Source organism: Balaenoptera acutorostrata, chromosome 19 (genome assembly GCF_949987535.1).
Source record: "Balaenoptera acutorostrata chromosome 19, mBalAcu1.1, whole genome shotgun sequence".
Taxonomy (NCBI): domain Eukaryota; kingdom Metazoa; phylum Chordata; class Mammalia; order Artiodactyla; family Balaenopteridae; genus Balaenoptera; species Balaenoptera acutorostrata.
The window spans coordinates 55,658,688-55,684,052 of NC_080082.1; the positions used below are offsets into that span (position 1 = coordinate 55,658,688).

Sequence of the window (25,365 nt, forward strand, 5' to 3'; positions counted from 1 at the left end):
AAAGAGACTCAATAGCCATAATCATATAAAATATGTGAACTTAGTTTGGTTTTAGGCTTTTTAAAAAAAAGCCAGCACTTTCAAAAGACATTCTTTAAAAAATTGGAGAAGTCTGTAAATGGGATGAATATTACAGAACATTATAGGTCTACTGTTAATGGTTTTTAGGTGACAATGGCTTAGTGGTCATGTAGAAGATAATCTTTAAATCTAGCAGTTGTATTTTTGAGTTGTATGTTGATTTTTTTTAGAGGTGAAGTGATACCTAAAACATTCACTCAGAAAGCACAGCAAAATTATATATACCATATATATATATATATATATATATATATATATATATATATATATATGAAATGTATGATATATGTGAATCTGTATATATACATTTTCATGAGAGAGAGAGATACTAAATATAGGTGGAGGGTAAATAAACCTTCATTGTACCATTGTTGTACCTTTTATGTAAATTTGACATTTTTCAAATACTTGAGGAAACCTTCTCCAAGTCAATATCTGTCTTTTGGCTACCCATTGTTAATCTCTAACTTCCATGAATTGTAGGGAATGTGGATTGTATGTTACCTGTATTATAGAAATTATTATAAAAAAAATTTCTTCAAACCACTTTCCAATTTTTCAACAGCTATACTCTCAATATTCAGCAAAAGCATAGGGTTTTTACCATTATTAATCTTCAGGGGGATGAGCTTTGAATAAAAAAGTTTCTTGTTTAAAACATTCTATGGGATTTTGTCCAGAATTAATTATCCAAAATGAAATATGGATGAGTGATGATAGATTTTTAAAATATGCTCACAGGATCTTCCTTCCACATGAATTCATTTATAGTAATACTAGTAATTACCATTAAAAAATGATACAGTATTTAGTAAGCAAATACTCTGTGCCAGATGCCCTTCCAAACAATCATATTTTATGTAAATAATTTAATCTTTACCATATCGTTAGGTGGTAGAAGAGTGATAATGTTAAAGGATGTGTCACGGCTAAAGGCTTTCTGACTCTCATTACATTAAGACTTTCTCGCCAATGTGAAATCTTTGATGTTGAGTAAGTTGATAGCAACGAGTAAAGGCTTTCCCACATTCCTTACATTTATGTGGCTTCACACCAGTATGAATTCTCTGATGCTGAGCAAGTCGATCACTACGATTAAAGGCCTTACCACATTCTTTACATTCATAAGGTTTTTCACCAGTATGAATTCTCTTATGTTGAGAAAGACCTGAGATAGAACGGAAGGCCTTCTTACATTCTTTACATATATATGGTTTCAAACCAGTATGGATTGTCTGATGATAAATTAGTTGAGAATTAAGTCTAAAGGTTTTTCCACATTCCTTACATTCATAAGGTTTCTCCCCGGCATGAATTGACTGATGTGTTTTAAGGTCCCCGACACGACTGAAGGCTTTCCCACATTGTTTACATTCATATGGTTTCAAATCACTGTGAATGATCTGATGTTGAATAAGGTAAGAATGGAGCTTAAAAGTCTTCCCACATTCTTTGCATTCATGGGGCTTCTCACCAGTATGAATTCTCTGATGTTGTGTAAGTTGAGAGCCTCTACAGAAGGCCTTCCCACATTCCTTACAATCGTAGAGTTTCTCGCTACTATGAATTCTCTTATGTTTAAGAAGGCTTGAGCCCCTACTAAAGGCTTTTCCACATTCCTTACATTCATGAGGCTTCTCACCAGTATGACTTCTCTGATGTTCAATAAGCAGATAGCTGCGAACAAAGGCCTTTCCACATTGTTTACATTTATATGGTTTCTCACCAGAATGAATTTTCTTATGCTGATAGAGGCTTGAACGATGACCAAAGGCCCTTCCACATTCCTTACAAATATAGGGTTTCACACCATGATGAATTTTCTGATGGAGACACATATGTCGGTACAACCTAAAAGTTTCCCCACATTCCTTACATTTGTAGGGTTTCAAACCAATATGAATTTTCTGATGTTCAGTAAGGTGAGAATGACGTCTAAAGGCCTTCCCACATTGCTTACATTCATAGGGTTTCACACCAGTATGAATTATCTGATGTTGAATAAGCTGTGAATAAAACCTAAAGGCCTTCTCACATCCATTACATTCAAAGGGTTTCAAGTCAGTGTGACTTTTTTTATGTCTAATAAAATGCTGGAGAACTATAAAGAGCTTTCCACATTCCTTACATTCATAGGGTCTTACATCACTATGGTCTCTCAGATGTTCAGTAAGGTGTGAATATTTCCTAAAGCCCTTTCTACATTCCTTACATTCATATGACTTCTCTTTAGTGTGAAGTCTTTGATGTAGAGGAAGGGATATATGTTTTCTGAATATCATTTGATTAAAATATCCCACTTTAGGTGCCTGTTGTCTTTCAAATTTAGTTCTGTTCTGTGAGTCATTTCTGAAAATAAACGCCATAAAGTTGAAGGTTTTACTTCTATTCATTGTCTCCCGATGGTATGAATTTACTTCATAACTGCTTTTTTCTGAAGATAATTTGTTGCTCTCACTTGTGAAATCAATGTCTGAAAGAAAATGAGAAAACAAACAAATGCTATTTTTCTTGTACAAGGGGAAATACAGTAAGGATAATAATAAATTGACAAGTATATCCATTAGAAGTAAAAGGGTCATACAATTCTAAAATACTGTGATGAAATTTTTTAAAGGCAAGAAGGGCTCAGAAAATTATTAAAGCTAACATGAGAATGTAAAGTTTGTGAATAGGCAAAGAGAAAAATCAGTACTCATATTTAGTTGTGGATCAGTATTACCACAGGAATTTCTTACATATACAACCCTTTTTTTTTTTTTTGAGGGAGGTGAAGCAGAAAAGAATAGCTTCATTGCTTTGCCAGGCAAAGGGGGCCACAGCAGGCTAATGTCCTCAAAACTGTGTGTGCCAACCTGGAGGGGGGTAGTGAGAAGTTTTATAATAATGGTTCAAAGAGGGTGTGATCAGCTCATGTATATACTACCCTTTAGATATCCACTGAGGCTGAGTGAATCAGAATCTGTGAGTAGGTCCTGGTCATCTACATTTTTAATATTCTCTACCAGATGGCTCTCTATGTAATTTTTTCAATGGTCTGTCTTTATCTTAGAATGAAACCCAAGCACATAACCATGAATAAGAAGACTCTGTCTTACTTCTACAAATTCATTTCAAGCCCTTGACATCTTTTTCCCTATATCTGACCACACTGCATCTTTTCAGCTACTAGAACATACTGCAACTTTCCCCATTGCCTGTGGCTTCACACAGATGCCTTTACCTTGCAGGAATCCTCTTAGGTGGCTTCTCTAAATGACTGTCTCCAGGTGTTGCAGGTTACAAATCACTTTCTCAGAAAGGCTGGCTCTGCTAACTGTAAGTAAATTCATATCCTTTATTCTATATTCCAACACCTAATTCTTTGTCTTCATGATGCTTTTCTCTCGTACATATTCATTGTCTCATTTGTTTTACTATTTATTTTCTTACTCTAAAACTCAAGTATGGATTCAAAATTTCTTTCAACTACCACTGAAAAACAAGTTCTACCACAAGGTAAGTATTAAATAATTAACTGTAGAATTAAATAGTGAATTAAAAAAGGTAACTTGGATGAAAATCAAGGTAAGTAAGGATAAAAATCAAGGTCAGTGGAGAAGGCAGCTGAGTGAAATAATGATCTAGTTTCTGAAAATTATGCAACAGTTACCAACTATCTCTCTCTGACTCTAATCTCTCAAACCTTATTGCCTCAGTAGTGGGGCCAAATTAGCCCTAGACTTAAAGCTGTTCTGGACCCAGCTTAACAGAGCTTAAAAGCAAACCATGAAAGGATCAACAGGTCCCATTTACTGAATCCCAGAACAAAGTCCCCCAATCCAGCATTCCAACACAGTAAATGTCACAATGTCTGGCACCTAATACAAAAATTATCAGGTGTGCAAAATAGTAGAAAAATATAACCCTTCCTAGGAGAAAAATCAATAAAAAGAAACAGAGCAAGGAGTGACACAGATAATAGAATTAGTACACAAGGATATTTAGAGAGCTATTATAAATATACTCTGTATTTTCAAGTAGTTATTTTCTAGTCATCTCTTACTTTTCTGTAGTTTATCCTTTGTCAGAATCCACATATAAGAGGTCATGGGAAAAATTTCTCCCAAATTCTTATATGTTCAAACTTTTGCACTTTAATGACAAACCATCCAGGCCTGAATCTTCCAATTTGTGGGAAGGTTCTTGATGACTGATGCAGTTTCTTTAGTGCTTGTGAGAGTTTTCATATTTTCTCTTTTTTTCTTGAGTGTTGGTTTTGTAGATTAAAATTTTCTAATAATTTATTTCATTTGATTTTTCAGTTTTTGGCATAATGTTTATCAAAATTAGCATCATATTTTCAAGGTTTCATGATTTGTAATGAGGCCCCCTTTTTTCCTTACATAGATTGATGTTGAGAGAGTTGCACCAATTTTATTAATTCTTTGAAATAACCAAATTTATAGTTTTGACTTGCTCTTTTATATGTTCAGTTTTTATTTCATTAATTTCTGTTCTTTCCTTTATTATTTCCTTTCTTCCACTTTCTTTAAGTCTATTGTGCTCTTCCTAACTTACCAAATGGATGGTTAGCTTATTAATTGTCAGCATTTTTTCTGGAAATAAAAGATCCATTGGGAGAGTAAATTTAAAATCCAAACAGATAAGAGCCATTAAAGGAGTGGTGAATTGGCCCTGAAGATCTACCACCACTTTTCCCCTAGAGAAACTCACTGATTCTGAGCACAGTGATAAAAAAGAGGTAGTTGAGTATTACCAAACTGAAAATCAGCACTGACCCAGCTTAATATCTGCTATTCTATCAGACCCAGAGAGGAAAATGTTAAGTACTCTCCGGTGGAAGATACCATTATCTAGAACCTCTTCAGTTCTTTTGTACACGATGTCCAGCACGCAGTCACTATTACTAGTAACTTGGAGAGGCATTACCATATGACAAATAACAAGACGAAAAAACAGAAACAATAGAAGTAGACCCACAGATGATACCAAACAATGAAGGCATACAAGAATTCCAAAATAACTATTGATGGAAGTGTTTAAAAAACAGATGAGGGACTTCCCTCGTGGTCCAATGGTAAAGAATCCACCTTCCAATGCAGAGGATGTGGGTTCGATACCTGGTTGGGGAACTAAGATCCCACATGCCACGGGGCAACTAAGCCTGCACGCCACAACTACTGAGCTTGCACGCCTCAACGAGAGAGCCCACGTGCTGCAAACTACAGAGCCCATGCGCCCTGGAGCCCATGCACCCTGGAGCCCACGCAACACAACTAGAGAAGAGAAAACCTGCACACCACAACTAGAGAGAAGCCCGCACATCACAACGAAGAGCCTGCACGCAACTAAGACCCGACGCAGTCAAAAAAAGAAAAAGAAAAATTAAATTAAATTAAATTTAAAAAAAACAGGGACTTCTCTGGTGGTCCAGTGGTTAAAAATCTGCCTTCCAATGCAGGGGACGCAGGTTTGATCCCTGGTTGGGGATCTAAGATCCCACATGCCGAAGGGCAACTAAGCCCGCATGCTGCAACTACTGAGCCTGCTCACTCTGGAGCCCACACACCACAACTAGAGTGAAGCCTGCGCGCCTCAACGAAAAGCCCACGTGCTGCAATGAAAGATCCCACATGCCGAAACTAAGACCCGACACAGGCAAAAACAAAATAAATAAGAATAAATAAATTAATTAAAACAGATAAAAAATAGTAATAAAAAGACAGTAAATAAAGGAAGAATTGCAACAGGTAACTGGAAGTTATAAAAGACAATCAAAGTGAATTTCTAGAGAGATAAGTTCTCAAAAGATCTAACGTAGGTATAACTGGAATCCCAGAAGAGAGGAGAGAATGGTCAAGTATTGTCCAAAAACTGAACAAAGACACTTCTGAGTAGAATCTATCAAATCACTGAAAGCTAACATTTTCACTGCTATAACAGAAAATACTCAAAAAGATAATGATCGTGACTCATTCTACCACTGTAAAAATTACAAAGGCTCATCTGTAATAAAGAGAAAACCAGGACTCTATGTTACCTGTTCTCCATGTAGGTGGACTGGCAATTAAAATAGAATATTTATTGACATTATGAAAATACACATAATTTGACATTTGTTTTCTTTGCCAGTAGTTATGCAGAAAATTCCCAGAATTCAATCCTTTGGTCATTTAGAAAAAGCAACTGCAGGATGGATCAGAAGGAGGTAGGAAGGTAAATGAAGGACAGAGAAGATTTAGGTGCTGTCATGCTGCAGAGCAACTAAGCCCATGCACCACAACTACTGAGCCTGTGCTCTAGAGCCCATGAGCCACAACTGCTGAGCCCGCGTGTGACAACTACTGAAGCCCGTGCACCTAGAGCCCGTGCTCCACAACAAGAGAAGCCACCACAATGAGAAGTCTGCGCACTGCAACGAACAGTAGCCCCTGCTTGCCACAACTAGAGAAAGCCCGCGTGCAGCAACAAAGACCCAACACAGCCATAAATTAATTAATTAATTAATTAATTAAAAAAAAAGATTTAGGTGCTGAATGAAGGTGCTTATTTCAATCTAACAAAGCCCAAAATAGTCCTTTGAGAATATGGAGCAGAAATTTCGCTAGTTTCTTGGCACAGAGCATAAAATATACAGTAGAAAAAGGGGATATTCCAGATAGCAGATCCTACATTACTTCAGGCAGATGTCCTTACCCAGTGATACCAAGTTAGTATAATTCTCCAACATCACATCTCTGTACAAATTCCTCTGATCTGAGTTTAGGCATTCCCACTCCTCCTGAGAGAAGTCTACGGCAACATCACTGAATGTCAGTGGCACCTGAAATGACAAATTCATGTATTATTTGTAAAAGTAGAAAAAAAATTTCAAGATGGAATATTGAGTTGCAGTAGGGGGTGATATATAAAAACAAGTAGGCTGAAGTTAAAGATCATGACATGGGTAGATGAGAATAAATAATAAATAAATTAGCATATCTGAAGTAGATTCCCTACCCAATCTTGAAGAATCCTGTTGGAGCACAAAAAATTTCTTTAATTTTAATTTTCAAAATTTTCTTTAACCTCTTCCCCACAGTTCAGTATTATCCGCCAGATGTGGTTCTCATCTTCCCTTTCTACAATCCCTTACTGAACTTCTGGTTCTTGAGTTAGAACACACTAATGTAGGATGATCCAGAACAACACTGAATGACTCAAGCCAAGCAATCTCTCTTTCCCTACAAAATGGACCTCAGAACCCTATTCACTTCTCAGTGATTCCTTAGCCAGAGCCCCTCCTCTCTCTAGGCAGGCACCAATCCCATTTCAACCCAAACCTAAAAGCTTTTCAAAGCTGAGGTCTCATCTCACACTGAGACTGAGACCATTCAAAACCAAATTCTCCCTTATCTACCTGGAAAACTATGGAGAAAGTTCTCCCTCTTCTGGTCAAATAGGACCACCATTTCTATACAATGAAACTACGAACCTAACAAGGGAAGCTAAAATACTTCCTTCAAGATACTTCACCCCTTTACTGCTCTAACACTGCTCTCGAGAGAAGACTGAACATATAGAAGAGGAATAAATCATTTGATGAAAAAACTGAAAAATCAGTTTGAAAAAAGGGAGCAAATAGGGAGGACACTATCCTTCTCTGTAAAGGCAGCAACTGTGAAACAGGTTGAGATACAGCTTTCCTAGGAAGGAGGTTTTGGGATAAAGAATGAAAATATTATCTGAATTAAAAATTTTAATATTTCAGGAAGGAGAGACATCCACTTACCCGGCCCATGGTTTTAGAACTGCCAATCATCCTCAGAAGCTGAGTCCAGAGAAGCCAGAGCTGAGGGAGGAAAAAGAAGCCTTGAGACCCAATGTAGCTCAGAACTCCCAACATTAAGGTAAGAGAGCCTTTCTTTTTTCTTCTTTATTCCTGTTTCTCGCCATCCTTGCCCACTCTCTGCCCTCCCAAACACATGTCAGGGGATATGAGACAGAGTGCAGACAAACTCAAACCCTTTCCTGTGTCTGAGAAACAAGCCTCACAAGCGTGGATACAGAGCAGAGGCTCTCTTGAACCAAAGCCAGATCCAGACACACCCCACTGGCCTATTTCTCATTCTGATCATGCCAAATGTACCCAGCTTGGGTTGTCCAGTCACACTAAGTAGATCCTCCCCAATTCAGCCCTACCTTCCAGGGCTGAGACCAGGCCATACAACACAAACTTCAACAACCTTCATGGCCTCAAGGGGGACCTGGACTCTGCCAGACAAAAGGCATAAAACAGGGACTTCCCTGGTGGCACAGTGGTTAAGAATCCACCTGCCAGTGCAGGGGACATGGATTCGAGCCCTGGTTTGGGAAGATCCCACATGCCGTGGAGTAACTAAGCCCGTGAGCCACAACTACTGAGCCTGAGCTCTAGAGCCCTCGAGCCACAACTACTGAGCCCATGTGCCACAACTACTGAAGCCCATGTGCCTAGAGCCTGTGCTCTGCAACGAAGAGAAGCCACCACAAGGAGAAGCCTGTGCATTGCAACGAAGAGTAGCCCCCGCACGCTGCAACTAGAGAAAGCCTGCGAGCAGCAACGAAGACCCAACGCAGCCAAAAAAAAAAAAAAAAAAAAAAAGCAGAAAAGAGTAGGGACCAACCTGGAAAACTTGACCACCATAAAACTGTCTGCCCATGTGAAGCCTGAACTTGACTCCAAGGTCCTCTGGGCTGACCAACCTGGATTTCCCTATCAGGATCCACTTTGCTTGCTGGCATGAATCACTGCCACCCAGTACCCACAAGGGAGGTGTGAATTCATGCTCACTAAAGCCATACAGTAATACATAGATATTTGTAACCTTCTATGTGATAGCTGTGCTATACACGTTAACATTTAATCCTGAAATGTACTTATTAACTCAATTCAACAGATGAGGAAATAAAAGCTCAAAGAAGTAAAGGTATTTTCCCATATCACAAACTATAAGTAGAAGTGATGTTTTGAATCACATTTCTATAATTATAAAGTCAACTTTTTTTTTGAACTGTTGTCTCTGACACCCAGATTTTTTGTTTCATTATATGAAACCTGAACATAAATAATTAAGACAGCACCTGTCAAAAGATTTACTAAAGAGATGTTTTAAAGCAACAAAGATAGTACAATTTTACAGGTATTCAACTGTCAGATTTTAAAAGTTGATGATACACCACATATTAGTAAGGCTGTAGGGAAAAGAGCATTCTCATGCTGTCCTATAGACCTGTGAAAACCTAGTGCAATTGAGACATGTACGAAAAATTATGCATAAGAAGAATTTAACAATGAAAGGCCGTTTCTGAGACTTCACCTAAAGGAAATAACTGTAAAATGTGCCTAGAGATGTATAAAGGAATATGATGATAGACACTAGTTAAAATGAAAAAAAAAAGCTGGAGAAAAATCTAAATGTACTTAGATGGGTAGTTAATTCAATAAAGTGTATTCATTCATATAATGGAAAATGAAATAGATACTGAAAATGATTGTGCAGATCACTGATTCTCAATAGGGGGTGATCCTGCCCCCCAGGGCACATTTGGCAATGTCTGGAGACATATTTCGTTGTCAAAATGTGTGGAGGGGTGCTACTGTAACTAGTGGGTGGAGATCAGGGATGGCGCTGACCATCCTACAAGGCATAGGAAAGCCCCCCACCACAGCTAAGAATTATCTAGTCAAAAATATCAACAGGGGGCTTCCCTGGTGGCGCAGTGGTTGAGAATCTGCCTGCCAGTGCAGTGGACACGGGTTCGAGCCCTGGTCTGGGAAGATCCCACATGCCGCGGAGCAACTAGGCCCGTGAGCCACAACTACTGAGCCTGCGCGTCTGGAGCCTGTGCTCCGCAACAAGAGAGGCCACGATAGTGAGAGGCCCGCACGCCGCGATGAGGAGTGGCCCCCGCTTCCGCAACTAGAGAAAGCCCTCGCACAGAAACGAAGACCCACCGCAGCCATAAATAAATAAATAAGTAATTAAAAAAAAATCAACAGTGCTAAGGTTGAGAAACCCTGACATAGACTTATTAAAGGAAGATAACGTAATCCAGAGTCTCTATATTATCAACAATGCCAATATATGATAAAACTTACGAAAATGCAAAGAAGCAGGAAAAAGTTACTGATAATCAAGAGAAAAATCTCAATAGAAATAAACCCAAAGATGATCCAGACAATGGAGCTAGTAGACAAGGACTTGAAGACATTATGATTAACATGCTAAAGAAAATAGAGGAAAAGATGGACAAAATGGAATGCAAAATGAAGTATATCAATAGGGATTTAGTAGAATCATATAAAAGAGACCCACATGAACATTTTATAGTTATAAAAGTATAATATCAAAAATTTTTAATGTATTGGATGGATTTAACAGCAAAAATGGTATTAATTAACATAAAGTCAAATTAACAACAATCTTATGCAGAGAGAAAAAAGAAAGAACAGAGCTGAATGTAAGAGAAATACAAGAAACAGACAAAATGTGGAATTGAACACCTAAAAGAAAATAGAACGGAAATTGATTTGAAGAAATAATGGACAAAAACATTCCAAATCTCATGAAATACCTTGATACATAAATCAAAAAGCTCAGCAAACCTAACCAGATAAAATAAAGAAATTCTTACCCAGGCACATCATGGCCAAATTGTTGAAAAACAAAGTTGAAAAACGTATCTTGAAAGTATGTAGTTTAAAATAGACATCAGTTATAAATAAACAACAACAACAAAAATAGTTCTTATCTCAACAGAAACTTTAGCGGCCTGAAAAATAGAATCGTATCTTCAAAGTGCTGAAAGAAAAAACCCTGACCACTCTGAATCTTATGCCCGGAGAATATATCTTTCAGAAATGAAGGTAAAATAAAGATTTTTTTGAACAGAAGCTGAGAGAATTTCTGATCAACAGACCCACAATACAAGAAATACTAAAGGACAGCAGTCAGGCTAAAGGAAAATAATCCTAGATGGAAGCATGAATGTGCCAAAAAGCAATGAACAGCTGTGGACAAGTAAATATATGACTAATATGACTAAACAAATGGACTGTTTAAAGGAACCAAAACTAGAATGCTTTGTGAGGATTGTATTACTGGAAGAAGGAATGACAATAACAGCATAAATGGAGTTAAACTATTGAAATGTTCTTATGTTATTTGGTATGTGGTTAAAAACCCTACATTTTTTTTTTTTTTCTTGGCCGTGCCATGCGGCATGCAGGATCTTAGTTCCCCAGTCAGGGATCAAACCCGTGCCCCCTGCATTTCGAGTGCAGAGTCTTAACCACTGGACCGCCAGGGAAGTCCCCTAAAAACCCTATTTTAAAGAAGACTGTATTAAAGATGCATCCTCTATGGGGAAATATGTATACATATAGCTAATTCACTTTGTTATACAGCAGAAACTAACACAACATTGTAAAGCAATTACATTCCAATAAAGATGTTAAAAAAAAGATGCATCCTATAATAGCTCAGGTAACTACTAAAAGAATTATACAAAGATGCACAACTTAAAAAACTAATAGAGGAGACTAAGTGGAATAATAAAAAATACCTGATTAATTCAAAAGAAGGCAGGAAAGGAGGAATAAAGAAATGAAGAATAAATGGGATAAACAGAAAACATATAGCAAGAGGGCAGATTTAAACCAAACTATATCAGTAATTGTAATAAAATGTGAATGGACTAAACATTGCAATTAAAAACTAAGATTTTCAGATTAAATTAAAAACAGTATCAATTACACTGCTTATAAGAAACATACTTTAAAGACACAGATATGTTAAAAGTAAGAATGGAAAAGTATATTAGACAGTCATTAGAAGCACACTGGTATATTAACAACAGATGAATAGACTTAAATGCAAGAAGTATTATAAGTAATAAAGAGAGATATTTCCTACAGTTCAACAAGAATATAAGTTATCCTATATTCCTTATACTCCTAATAACATAGCTTCAAAAGCAAAAGTCAACAGAATTAAAGGACAAGTTTATAATTAAATTTAGAGATTTTTTATACCCTCCATTGGTAACTGATAACAGGAAGAGGAAAAAAAATCAACAAGGCCATAGAAGGTTGAACAGGAATAACCAAAACGACCCAACTGAACATTATACTCCCAAACTACAGACTACACATTCTTTGCATATTTTTCAGAATATTCTGGGCCATAAAACAAGTATCTATAAACTTCAAAGGATTAATATCAAAGAATGTATATTTTGGAACTCAAAAACAGGTATTTCTCAAATGTTTCCAAATATAAAAGTTCACTTTAAATAAGTACAGGTCAAAGAATAAATCATAATGGAAACTAGAAAATATTTGGAGCTAAATGATAATAAAAGTATGGCATAACAAAGCTTGTGAGATGCAGTCAAACCAATGCTTACAATGACATTTTTAGCTTTAAATATATATATTTTGTTTTTGTTTTGTTTTTACAAATGCTGCAGATAAATACCATTCATTATCTAATCACCACTGGTAATTACTAGGTGTACTAAAGACATACTGACATAGTAAATCAATTAGTAGTGAAATTATTATGAAAATCCTTCGTCAAATTACTACAATGCCAAATAAACCCATAATTTATTTTCTCCCAGTAGATAGCATGAGCATTTATAATGATTGCCCACTTATTATTTTCCTTTCTTATTACTCTTTGATCCCCTTCACCCAAACATAAATTTATGTTTTATAAAAGTAGCATGGTTAAAAATCAATGATCTACCTTTGGAAGCTAGAAAAGGAAAAGCAAATTAAGCCTACAGAAAGTAAAACATACTAAAACCAATGGCATAAAAAACCCAGATCTATAACAGAGAAAAATCAATAAAGCCAAAAGCTATTTCATTGAAGAGGTAAGATTAATAAACCTCTAGCTATACTGTTCAAGAAAAAAATTGCCAATATCAGGACTATAAAAGGAGATATCACTACAAATATTATAGACATTATTAAATTGATAACAGAATTTTACAAACAACTATGACAATAAACTTGAAAATGTAGATGAAATTTTAAAATTTCTTGAAAACACAATTCAATGAAACTGATATAAGAAATGGAAAATCTGAATATTGTTATATTTATTAAAGAAATTAAATCTATATTAATTAAGGACCTTCCCATAAAATGTCAGGCCCAGAGGCTTCAGTGGCAAATTCTCCAAACATTTAAGGAATTAAAAATGCCAATCAAACTCAATATCTTCTAGAAAACAAATAAAAATGGACCATGTCATGAGGCCCTCATAATTGTGATATCAAAACCTGACAATGACAAGAAAGGAAAGGAAAACTACAATATATATCTCTCATGAACACAGATGCAAGTATATTAAATAAAATATTAGCAAGGAGAGGCCAGTGATATATATGACCAAGAGATTTATTCTCGAAATGCAAAGTCACTTTATTTTTAAAAAGCAATCAATGTAATCTTCAAACTTTAAATAATAAAGGAGAAAAACCATTCAATCATTTCATTACATGCAGAACAACCATTTGATAATATTCAACATCAGTTCATGATAAAAATTCTCAGCAAACTAGGAACAGAGCTTCTTTAGTTTGATAAAGGGGATCTACAGAATAAAACTGAGAGGTAAAATATGGACTACTGTCTTGAGTTCAGAAATAAGGCAAGGGTGTCCACTTTTACCACTTCCATTTAACTTTGTATTTGAAGACCTATCCAATATCATAAGAGAAAAAAGTGAAATGAAAGGTATGAAGAGTGGAAGGAAAGAGGTAAATCCATATTTACTTGCAGATAACATGATTTTGTACATAGAAAAAAAAATTTCAATCCTACAGACTATTAGAATACATGAATTTATTAGAAAGTTGGTTGAATAAAAGGTCACAGTATAAAACAAACAATTATATTAAAGCAAAGCTATTGAAAAATGAGATTTTAAAAATCCCAACAGTTCATAAAAAACATGAAAAATATAAAACACTTTGGAATGAATCTAACAAAAGAGGTGCAAGACTTTTAGACTGAAAACAACAAAACATTAAGGAAAGAAGTTAAAGAAGAATTAAATAAATGGAAACATATTTCATGTTCATGAATTGGAAGAATCTATTTTAAGATGACCAACTCTCTCTAAATTGATCTATTGATTCAGTGTATCTCTAAACAATATCAGCAGCTTTTTTTTAGAACATTAAGAAAATCATTCTAAAATTATATGGAAATGCAAAGAATCCAGAACAGTCAGGGCAATTTTGAAGAACAAAGTTGTCAAATGTACATTACCAGATATCAAGACATAATATAAAGCTACTGTAATTAAAACAGTGGGACTGACACAGGATTGACAAACAGACCAACAGAATAGACAGTCCAGAAAGAGACCTGTACGTATATAGTCACATTTTTTTAACAATAAAAGTCTGACTTAGAGCAGAAAGGATAGTCTTTTCAACAAATGGTGCCTGAGCAATTAGTAATCTGTGTGGAAAAAATGGTTTTGACCCTGATCCCACCACATATACAGATGTAAATTCAAGATGGATCATAGGCCTAAATGTGAAAGCTAAAGCAATAAATTTTCTGTAAGAAGAAACAGGAAAATATCTTCATAATCTTGGGGTAGGCAAAATTTTCTCTCTTTTTTTGGTTTAATTTTTATTTCCACTTATTTTAGACTTAGAGAAAAGTTGCAAGAGTAGTACAGTTTCATATATACCGCTCAAACTGATGTGAACATCTTACATAGGACAATGGTCAAAACCAGGACATTAACATTGGTACAGTACTACAAATGGCATATCTTATTCAAATATCACTTTTTCCCACTAATGTCATTTTTCTTTTCCAGGATCCTATACATGATCCCACACTGCATTGAGCTGTTATTTCTCCTCAGTCTCTTCCAATCTCCACAGTCTTTCTTATGGTAATAGTTTTCAATCGCTGCCATAACAAATTACCACAAATTTAGCTTAAAACAACACACATTTATTATCTCACAGTTTCTGTGAACTTGGAGTCTGGACACAGTTTCGATGGATGGTCTCCTCATGCTGGTCTTATAAGCTGCAAACAGGGTATCAGCTGGGCTGTGTTCTCATTCAGAGGCTCAAGTGGGGAAGAATCCACTTTCAATTTCATTCCGATTGTTGGCAGAATTCATATCCTTGCGGCTGGATGACTGAGGGCCTCAACTTTTTGCTGACTGTCAGCTGGAGAATGACCTCAGGTCCTAGAGGCTGCCTGCAGTTTCTTGCAAGGACTTGTCCAACACTGCCTTACTTCATCAAGCCCACAAGTAGAGTCTCTAGCTCCAGTCTGCTATGACAGAGTCTTTTTTTGTTTTGTTTTTGGTTTTTTTTGGCCACGCCTCACAGCACGTGGGATCTTAGTTCCCTGACCAGGGATCAAACCCACGTCCCCTGCAGTGTAAGTGCAGAGTCTTAACCACTGGACCACCAGGAAAGTCCCTATGATGGAGTCTTACGTGACATAATGTAACCATAGTAGCAACATCCCATTACTTTTGCCATATAAAGTAACCTAATCACAGGACTGACATCCCCTCACCAATTTTCTGTTGGTTAGAAACAAGTCACAGGTCCTGCTTGCACTCCAATGGAGGGGGATTATACAATGGCATAGACACCAGCAGGCAGGAATCATGGCGGTCACCCTAAAGTGTGTCTATCACACCTAATTCATGACCTCTTCACTTCGGAGGAGTACCAATCATTTAAATTATCAAACGTCCCTCCACTTGGTTTGTCTGATGTTTCACAATTGGAATGAGGCTCTGCATTTTTGGCAGTACCACAGTGATGCTCTGTCCTTCTCATTGCATTATATGAAAGGGCTCATGATGTCAATACTTTATCACTGATGATGTTAACCGTGATCACTTGGTGAAACTGCTTTCTGATGGGTTTCCCCACTAGAAAGGTACTACCTTTCCCTCTGTTGTTAATAAATATCGTGGGTGATGGGGAATCCTTTGACACTATGCAAACCCTTTTTCTCTTCAAACTTTCACCCTCTAGTTTTAGCATCTACCAGTGGATCTCGTCTGAAACAACTATTACTGTGGTGTTTGCCTAATGGCCATTTTCCATGTCCCTCTTACCTTCTACATTTAACAACTGGAATTCTACCATAAGGAAGATCTGTCCCTTCTTCCCCAGGAAAAGATGTTTTAAACAGAACAAAAATGCAATAGCCATAAAAGAAAAAGATTGTTAAATGAGCTCAGTTAAAATTAAGAATATCTGTTCATTATAAGACATCATTAAGAAAGTGAATAAGAAGTTACAGGCTAATAGGAGATATTCCCTTTCTCTGTCTGTCTCTGTGTCTCTCTTTCTACACACACACACACACACACACACAGGTTTATATACACACACAAAGGACTCGTATTCAAAATATATCTAAAATTCCTACAAATCAATAGGAAAAGGAACAAAAGCCAGGCTAAAAAATGGACAAAAGATTTGAATAGACAGTTCATCAGAGTATGTCAAAATGGGCAGTATCATATGAAAAGATGCTCACAACATTACTTATCAGAAAAATACAAATTAAAATCACAATGAGATACTCCTACACATGCATCAGAATGGTTAAATTTAAAATGATTGACGATATCAAGTGTTGGCCAGTTTGAGAAGTAACTAGACCTTGCATACATTGCAGTCGGAGTGTAAATTAAGTTAATCACTTCCACCCCCAGGTATATTCCCAGGTAAAACAAGAACATGTGTCCACAAAAAGACTTGTACAAGAATTTTCATAGAAGGTTTATTCAACATAGTCAAATACTGGAAACAACTCATCATCATAAGAATGAATAAACAAATTGTGATAAGGTCATACAATGGAATACTACACAACACTTGGGTTGGGGGTAACCTACTGATTCACAAAACAACACGTATGAATCTCAAAAATTCAGTTTTGGACAAAAAGCAGCAGAGACAAGAGATTCCATTTATATGAAGTTCAAGAACAGGCAAATCTCATCTTGAGTGACAGAAGTCAGTATAATGTTTACTTGTTGGGGAGGGTTCGTTCTTACTGGGACAGGACACAAGCACATCTTCCAAGAGGGGATAGAAATGCTCTAATTCTTGATTCAGGTGGTGTTTTCAAATGTAAAGATTCATTAAGCTATATGCACAGCTAAGATATGTGTACTTTATTATATATATTTCCATGAAAAAATGATAGAGACCTTTATTTGATGACAATGGGTAAAACCATTATATTTCAAAATGTTACCCGGTTATGACAAGTAAAATAACATGTATGAATATATGCATGTGCATTGAGGAATGGATAAAAAATTTGGAGTAAAATGTTTACAGTAGTCTCTTCATTTTGAGCTTTTCTGTACTTTCTGAATTATTGTATGAGAATGTATTACTTCTATAATAAAAATTATAATAGAGCTAATCACTCTCTTTGAGATTGAAGGGTGAAATAAAAGATGAATATGGTGATATCTGGGGTATGATGATGAGGCCTTTTTTTTCTCCAAGGGCTTAAAGTCTTTGATTTGATTGTCTCATACTGGAATATCAAGGTTCTGTGTCATCAGTCATGAACTTTGATATTCCATAGTTTTCCCTTTTCTGGATTCCCCTGACTCACCTGGACAAATCCTCTTGTCACTACACTCTCCACCTACTGGGCCTGGACTCCTTGTTCCAATTCAGGAATTACACCTGGCTTGGAAACAGAAAAACCTGTACATAAAAGAAATGGAACTTAGGCATGCTGCAGCTCTCAACAAATCCAGATACAGTCCTGTGGTGAAGGGGCAGGGAAGTCCAGCATAAGAAAGGCCAAAGGAAAGCCATTCAAGGCACCAGGATGATGATGCCTCAAGGAAAATAGAGTAGAACAGTCATTTAAATCTCAAATCCATCGGAAATTCAAACACTTCAACCTCCCTGGAGGGTCACATTAAGGGAAGAAAAAAGCCTCAGAGATCACATTTTGAATTTAAAGATTTGATCATAAAGACTCTGCTTCTATGATTTTTCAGTATCACATCCTTATACAAGTTCTTCTGAGACAGTACAGTTATCAGTAGAGGCTGTTGCCACATTCCCAAACGTCACTACCCCTGAAATTACAAAGACCTAAGTTCCCATATGGCCTGGGAAATTGGAAGAAGTGAAGTTGATCAAGATATAGAAGTGGTACAGCATGGAGAGCAGGCGTGTTCAGCATTCTAAACTCAGCAACAGCTGATGTGTCCATGTAATGAAATATTAAACAGTCATTAAATGCTGAGTTTGAGAAACTGTTAAGGGAATGAAAATATTCAAAATATCATGTCAGTAAAAAAATTAGGTTACAAAGACCAAAAGCACAATTAAAAAGTGGGCAAAGAATCTGAACTGACGTTTCTCCAAAGAAGACATACAAATGGCCAGTAAGTATGTGAAAAGACCCTCAATATCATAAGCCAACAGGGGAATGCAAATCAAAACCACAAGACCCACTTCATACCCACTAGGATGGCTATAATAAAAAGGACAGATAATAACAGGCGTCGGTGAAAATGTGGAGAAATTGGAACCCTCACACGTGGCTGTTGGGAATGTAAAATGGTACAGACATTTTGGAAAACAATCTGACAGTTCCTCAAAAGAGTTACCATATGACCCAGCAATTCCACTCCTAAGTGTATACCTAAGAGAAACAAAAATATATGTCTACACAAAAACCTGTACACAAATGCTCCTGTCAGCATTATTCATAATAGCTAAGAAGTAGAAACAACTCAAATGTCCATCAACTGATGAATGGATAAATAAAACATGGTATATCCATACAATGGAATATTATTCAGCCTTTAAAAAGAAGAAAGTTCTGACACATGCTACAACATGGATGAATCTATATGAATCACAGTGAAAACACTGTGGTAATTCAAAGAAGCTGGTCACAGAAGACCACATATTGTGTAATTCTAGTTCTACAAAATGTCCAGAGGGGCAAATTAATAGAGACAGAAGGTAGGTAAGTGGTTGACCATGGCTGGGGAGGTTGCAAGAAATGGGGAGTGACTGCTGATGGGAATAGGGTTTCTCTTTAGGGTGATGAAAATGTTCTAAAGTTGACTGTGGTGATGGTTTCACAAGCCTGTGAATATATTAAATGTATAAAATTGTACACTTCAAGTAGCTGAATGGTGTGGTATGTAAATTCCATCTCAATAACGGTGTTAAAAAATTAGGTTACCAATGCACAAAATCATACAAATACAAAATATGATTATATTTATAAAAATATATGTACTTATCAATATATATAGAAAAAGTGACAGACATCAATAAATAGAAAAAAATATATAAATGTAGGTACCTATTTATTAACATTGCTCATTTGTGTGTCATAGCCCTGGTTTTCTTCCTTTTCCTAAATGTATATTTCAGAAAATTTTAAATAGCCATTCCTTAATTTCACACACATACACACACACACACACACAGATATGTTTTTTATTTTTTAAAGGAGCAACCTCTTCTCCAAACAAGTGGAAAAAAATCTCACCTTTTCCTCCCCCCCTTTAATATTCCTGAACCTGAGGATAAAGCCTAGTACACTCTATAACAAAGGTTCTCAAAATTTTATCTCTGGGAACTTATCAGAAATGCAGATTCTCAGCTCCATCCCAGACCCACTGAATTAGAAATTCTGAGGCTGGGGCCCAGCAAACTGTATTTGAACAAGCCCTGCAGGTGATTCTGATGCAGCTTACATTTGAGAACCAATGCTGTTCTAAAAACAGTTCCTGTGTTTTTACTGAAAGGTTTCACATCATTTCCATCAGTTCCCAGTACCTGAACCAACCCTAATTTGTCTATAGAAATGTATGTCTGTGTAAACTGGAGGCTATGATGTCTTGTATACATTAATGGTAGTCTCAATGCTGCTTCTTATTATATATTCCTGATTGACAGATTTATTTTGCTTCTGAACCTGTCCTCCTAGCTAAGATGTCCTGCAAACAGCTGTTGAGACATCTTTTCGCATTTACTGACACTATGCATTTAACATCACTAGAATAAAAACTCTAAGGTGTAAAATCCATTTTTCTTCACAGAGTTCTCATAATTTGATCATATTCCGGCAGTGCTGCTATAAACAGAATGATGTCTCTTCCTATCAACTCCTGAGGCAGGTCACCTGAATTTCTCTAGTGGCATTTCAGATCTTCTATCTTACTTATTCCTATCCTGATTTCATTTCTTTTTTTGAATTTTATTTATTTTTTATATAGCAGGTTCTTATTAATTATCTGTTTTATACATATTAGTGTATATATGTCAATCCCAATCTCCCAATTCATCCCACCCCCCTTTCCCCCCTTGGTGTCCATACATTTATTCTCTACATCTGTGTCTCTATTTCTGCCTTACAAACCCGTTCATTTGTACCATTTTTCTTGATTCCACATATATGCATTCATATATGATACTTGTTTTTCTTTCTGACTTACTTCACTCTGTATGACAGTCTCTAGGTCCACTGATTTCATTTCTTTACTGGATAACAAGTCATTTGAGGATAGCAACTATATCTTCTTGTCATTGTGTTCCAATGAGTACAAGCATAAATATCTGGTATTTGACTCAAATTTCAAAACCAGAAATTTATCCTTAGGTTATGACTATAATAGGACATAAAGATTTATGCATAATGATGTTCATTATAGGCTAGTTTAATTTTTAGTCAAAAATAGAAATATAATAGCTAACAGTCGACCACAGGTTAAATAAATTATGAAGAGAAGGGCTTGGGGACCCTGACAGGGTGATTCCTCTGCATGGCCCTATGATTTATAGATATGTCAGTACCAGGCAGGACATTTCAGCTGAAGGAAAAGAAGGATTACATGCTTTTAAAATTAAAGTGTGTTTTATGAATAATGAGGAAACACCAACTCACCTGAACTTAAACTTTTAGTTGTGTAACAATTCTTTCCTCTCTCAGGATCCTTTTTTTTCCCGAGACAGGCAGCACTGGGAAAAGAGAAGGCAATCGTGAGACATCAGGAATTTCTTGGAGAGCACATTCACTTACAAAATACCCTCCCTCTATGACCATGCCCCTTCACCCAGTCCACCACAAACAACCAAATGGGAGTAGGAAGGAGACTGGGACAGCGTTGACCTTTCCCAGTATGAGAGAGGCCCCGTCACTGATGTCTAGGGTGGAATCTGTCTAATTCACAGCAGGTTCCTGGGGCCAGAGTTTTGGAAATGCTGTGGTTGTGAAACATATAGATGGCCCCTCGGAACTTTCTAAGGGGAACCTCCCAGGAGGGAATCCTACTCCTGGGACCTTATCAGGTCTTCCCAGAAGCCTATCTTGGGGCCGCATCCAGCTTCAGAAAATCTCATCTCATGATCGAGTCTGTGTCTTCTTGCTGGGATCCTTCAATCTTCCATTCTAAAGCTCAGAATCTGGTTTCCCTCCTTTATCTGCGCCAGACCCCAAGTGGCTGTGAGGGGAGAGGGCTGAGGAATCAGCGAAGTCTATAGCCAAGAGTTCCAGTGACAACCCACATGGCCACACAACTCTCGCTCATCCATAAGCCACGCAGTTAAATAAGCACAATCGCCCAGTTAAATAATGACACACAAACGCACACGTTGTCACGGAGACACGTCTACACCTACACACACACACACACACAAATATCTCAATAGGCATACAAATCTCTGCTGCTCACGCAGACACGAGCCTGAGACTCGAGGCCCGACAAGCCGCGTCCGCGCCCGGAGCGTCCTTGCCTTGAGCGCCTGTCACCCCCACCGCGGGTTCCAGTCCAGCTGCAGTGAGAGACTACGGAAGCTTCCGCCGATTTTTATCTTTGGATACGATCTACTCACCACGTAGGGACCACAGCTGCTTGGCCACCGGAAGAGGACCCAGGGACCGAGGCTGATGCGAGCCCGGTGGCTTCTGGGAAATGCAGTCCATCCGGAACTGTCCTGGCGCCGGGAGTGCGCAGGCGCAGGAGTCTGTCGGCGCGCGGCGGAGGTAGACCCGAATTCGGGAGGACTGTGGCTTCAGGTAGACCTACGTACGTGGAAAAGGCGAGTGGAATATGAGTCCAGGCTGTAGCAGGCCGAGCAGGCGCTTGGGGACTTCAGAGCCTCAAACCTGCGTGCAGCAGGAGGAGGAGGAGTAGGTGGTGGGCACTTGGGTACGGTGGTTACCTAGGTGTGAGCTGTGAGGACAGGACTTTAGTCTTTCACCGTCCGCCCAGGTAGCATCATCACCTGGAGTAGTGCCAGGAGCACAGCCGGCATTAAGTATGCATTTGTTTTAAAGAAAGAACGCCTGGGCGTGTGTAGGTCTGTTCGCGTTTTCATGCTGTATGATGTTGTGGGACCCATTGTGTGTCTGTAACCATGTATGGGATTGTTTCTGTTTGGTTTGTTTCGTAGAGTGTGGATGTGAAAATGGTTTGTGTTTCAGATTTTGAGATATTATACAACTTGTTAAGCACACTTCCTCCCCACTCTTCCATCCCTACCCCGAAATTCCTCCTTCCCAGTAACTTGCCTTTCCTTCCATAAAGGGCCGAGTCTGGCTGCCTTTTGCCGAAGACACATACTAGCAGGGCCGACTCATCCATTAGACACAGAAGGCAAAATGCCTAGGGCCCACAATACTTTTAGGGGCCTACAAAAATGTCTTTTAAAATCAGAAATAAACATTAATTTTTGTTCAAAGAAAGTGTTTAATTGAAAGAAGCTCAATTTATTATTATTACTATACCTAAACAATCGTAAAATACTATTATTTTTATTTTCTGTTTTTTGGAAGAAGGGGCCCACAGAGGTCATAATGCTGCCCTGCACCTTAGCCAAATCAAATCAGATTTCAATCCAGCCTTATTCGTCTCCCAACTCCCCAGTGGGACTTGTGAAAACAGCACTGTACCCGCTGACCTTAGGTGAAACTGCGGTGAACTCTGACCTTCCCTCATGTGAGCGCTCCATGGCCCCAGTGGAGAGTGGAACATTTCCTTTCCCAGCTCTCTGGGCAGCTTGAAAGGAAGTTTGAACGTATTTTAGTCTCCTAATAAAACTTTATTTCCCAGACTCTTCTTGAATAAACATTAACAAGTTCGAGTGCTTTTGTGACAGTGTGTGGAATTATATAATATGATGCACTATTTGAGGCCTGTGAGATTATGACTTTAAGTTATGAGATTGTATGTTTTTATCTGTGAGTATGACTTAAAATTTATTTAACCTTTTTGCTTTTCTTATGTGTGCGTTCTGTGGATATTGTGAATGTGGATCACTGTGAACAGGCTTATTGAGTGAGAAACTACATGACTCCGAGATGGGTATGTGGGATTTTGATTATATGAATATACAACCTTTTGATATTATGACTGTATATGTTTGTGAGTGACTAGGCCGCCTTACTCTTCTCAACAATGAAAGAGAAATGTTGCACCTTTTTGCAGCAATAGCTTTAAGATTTGGATAAAAGGATTTGCTATTTATTTGGCAAATCATTTGGATATCTTATGTTCAGTCAGACAGATTTTTTTTTAAGAAGAATCCAAATCAACGTATCTTTTCAAATAAGAAAGAATTCAGAGTCATATGCTGTATATGCAAAGGGTTGCCACTTTTGTGTCCATGTTAGACTCCCAGAGGTAAGGTTTCATTCTTCTGTGCTGTAAAGGAATTTTTAGTGGATAAGTTTGGAAAGCCCTGGACTAAAAACCTAATTATTTACACTTGGAGAGTCAGAGAAGAAGGACCAGGGAGTCATGACCTGAATTCTACATCAAGCAACATTGTTACTTCGTTCTCTGAAGAGAAAACTGACTCAGAGAAGACACACTTAAGACCATTCAATTTGTCCACCAGAGAGCTACTTGCCAAACTTCAAATTATAGGTAATTAATACATTGTTTTATAAATATATATATTCCAATGAAATGCAAAATTATAGTACTATTTCCTATGTAAGACCTTATTGCTGTTAAAATATGGCAACTATGAATGGGAGAGTGGTCATTGTCAGTGATAATAGTTATATCTTTGGTGTTCCCATTCTTCACATTGATTATTTATTTATTTATTTAAAAAATAAATTTATTTATTTAAAAAATAAATTTATTTATTTTATTTTATTTTATTTTTGGCTGTGTTGGGTCTTCATTGCTGCGTGCAGGCTTTTCTCTGGTTGTGGCGAGTGGAGGCTACTCTTCATTGCAGTGTGCAGGCTTTTCATTGTGGTGGCTTCTCTTGTTGTGGAGCACAGGGTCTAGGTGCGCGGGCTTCAGTAGTTGTGGCACACAGGCTCAGTAGTTGTGGCTCGCAGGCTCTAGAGTGCAGGCTCAGTAGTTGTGGTGCACGGGCTTAGTTGCTCCGTGGCATGTGGGATCTTCCCGGATCAGGGCTCGAACCCGTGTCTCTTGCATTGGCAGGCTGATTCTTAACCACTGTGCCACCAGGGAAGCCCCTCATTGATTTTTTTTTTTTTTTTTTTTTTTTTTTTTAAATTTTATAGCTACTTTATTTATTTATTTATTTATTTTTGGCCGTGTTGGGTCTTCGGTTCGCGCGAGGGCTTTCTCCGGTTACGGCAAGTGGGGGCCACTCTTCATCGCGGTGCGGGGACCGCTCTTCATCGCGGTGCGCGGGCCTTTCACTATCGCGGCCCCTCCCGTTGCGGGGCACAGGCTCCAGACGCGCAGGCTCAGTAGTTGTGGCTCACGGGCCCAGTTGCTCCGCGGCATGTGGGATCTTCCCGGACCAGGGCTCGAACCCGTGTTCCCTGCATTAGCAGGCAGACTCCCAACCACTGCGCCACCAGGGAAGCCCCCCCTCATTGATTTTTATAAATTATATTTCCTTCCACTTTTAATAAAATACTAAATACTTCAGTATGCATCTCCTAAAAATAAGGGTATATGTACTTTTAAATAAATTCCTAGTGGAATTCCAGGACAGAGGTTACATACATTTTTTAGAATCCTTCCACAAGAGAACTTTGCAAGAACAGTTGAGTAATATAAGCAGAGAAATGGAGACTCTAGGAGAGATTCCAGAGGAAATGCTAGACACCCATGTTCATAGCCGCATTATTCACAGTAGCCAAAAACTGGAAGCAACCCAAGTGTTCATTGATGGATGAACAGGAAAACAAAATGGGACATATACATATGATGGATTATATTATTTAGCCTTAAAAACAGGAAATTC

At 37.7% G+C, this 25,365-nt stretch overlaps 2 protein-coding genes and 1 long non-coding RNA gene across 19 annotated transcripts in view; 2 read left to right on the top strand and 1 right to left on the bottom strand.

Annotated features, from left to right (window-relative positions):
* The window catches only part of LOC130705748 (uncharacterized), a 31,085-nt gene extending 13,549 nt beyond the window's left edge, over positions 1–17,536 (top strand). Inside the window, exons 2-4 of the long non-coding RNA XR_009006133.1 lie at positions 3,312–3,399; positions 7,835–7,973; positions 14,958–17,536. This is a non-coding gene — a long non-coding RNA (uncharacterized LOC130705748). The remainder of the gene's footprint in view (positions 1–3,311; positions 3,400–7,834; positions 7,974–14,957) is intronic.
* Positions 409–22,061, bottom strand: ZNF404 (zinc finger protein 404). Of its 7 annotated transcripts, none has more exons than XM_057534620.1 (6): positions 22,018–22,052; positions 21,071–21,144; positions 17,759–17,853; positions 7,856–7,915; positions 6,781–6,907; positions 409–2,554 (listed from the first exon to the last, which is right to left on the bottom strand). In XM_057534620.1, exons 4-6 carry the CDS (start codon positions 7,883–7,885, stop codon positions 1,032–1,034), a joined length of 1,680 nt encoding a protein of 559 aa, XP_057390603.1. In that variant the 5' UTR covers positions 7,886–7,915; positions 17,759–17,853; positions 21,071–21,144; positions 22,018–22,052; the 3' UTR covers positions 409–1,031. The 7 variants fall into 7 exon arrangements, with proteins under 7 accessions (XP_057390603.1, XP_057390604.1, XP_007168141.1 ...); XM_057534621.1 differs by lacking the exon at positions 22,018–22,052 and adding an exon at positions 21,841–21,997; XM_007168079.2 differs by lacking the exon at positions 17,759–17,853 and having other exon boundaries at positions 22,018–22,061.
* The window catches only part of ZNF45 (zinc finger protein 45), a 32,903-nt gene continuing 29,575 nt past the window's right edge, over positions 22,038–25,365 (top strand). For 5 of the 11 annotated variants that reach the window (XM_057534592.1, XM_057534591.1, XM_057534593.1 and 2 more), the window contains exons 1-2: positions 23,470–23,489; positions 23,899–24,053. The gene's annotated coding sequence lies outside the window, so the exon portion shown is untranslated. Of the gene's footprint in view, positions 22,202–23,453; positions 23,490–23,898; positions 24,054–25,365 lie in introns of those variants that run through there. The other 6 variants (XM_057534598.1, XM_057534599.1, XM_057534597.1 and 3 more) reach the window with 4 other exon arrangements.

Bases quoted from the DNA above. Each gene is read 5' to 3' on its own strand.
- ZNF404 (XM_007168078.2), bottom strand. From the start codon at position 7,969: ATGTTGGGAGTTCTGAGCTACATTGGGTCTCAAGGCTTCTTTTTCCTC. The intron at 6,908-7,855 runs GTAAGTGGATGT...TTGTCATTTCAG, and splicing joins GTTCTAAAACCATGGGCCGG to GTGCCACTGACATTCAGTGA. The intron at 2,555-6,780 runs GTAAGGACATCT...ATTTTCTTTCAG, and splicing joins TACTAACTTGGTATCACTGG to ACATTGATTTCACAAGTGAG.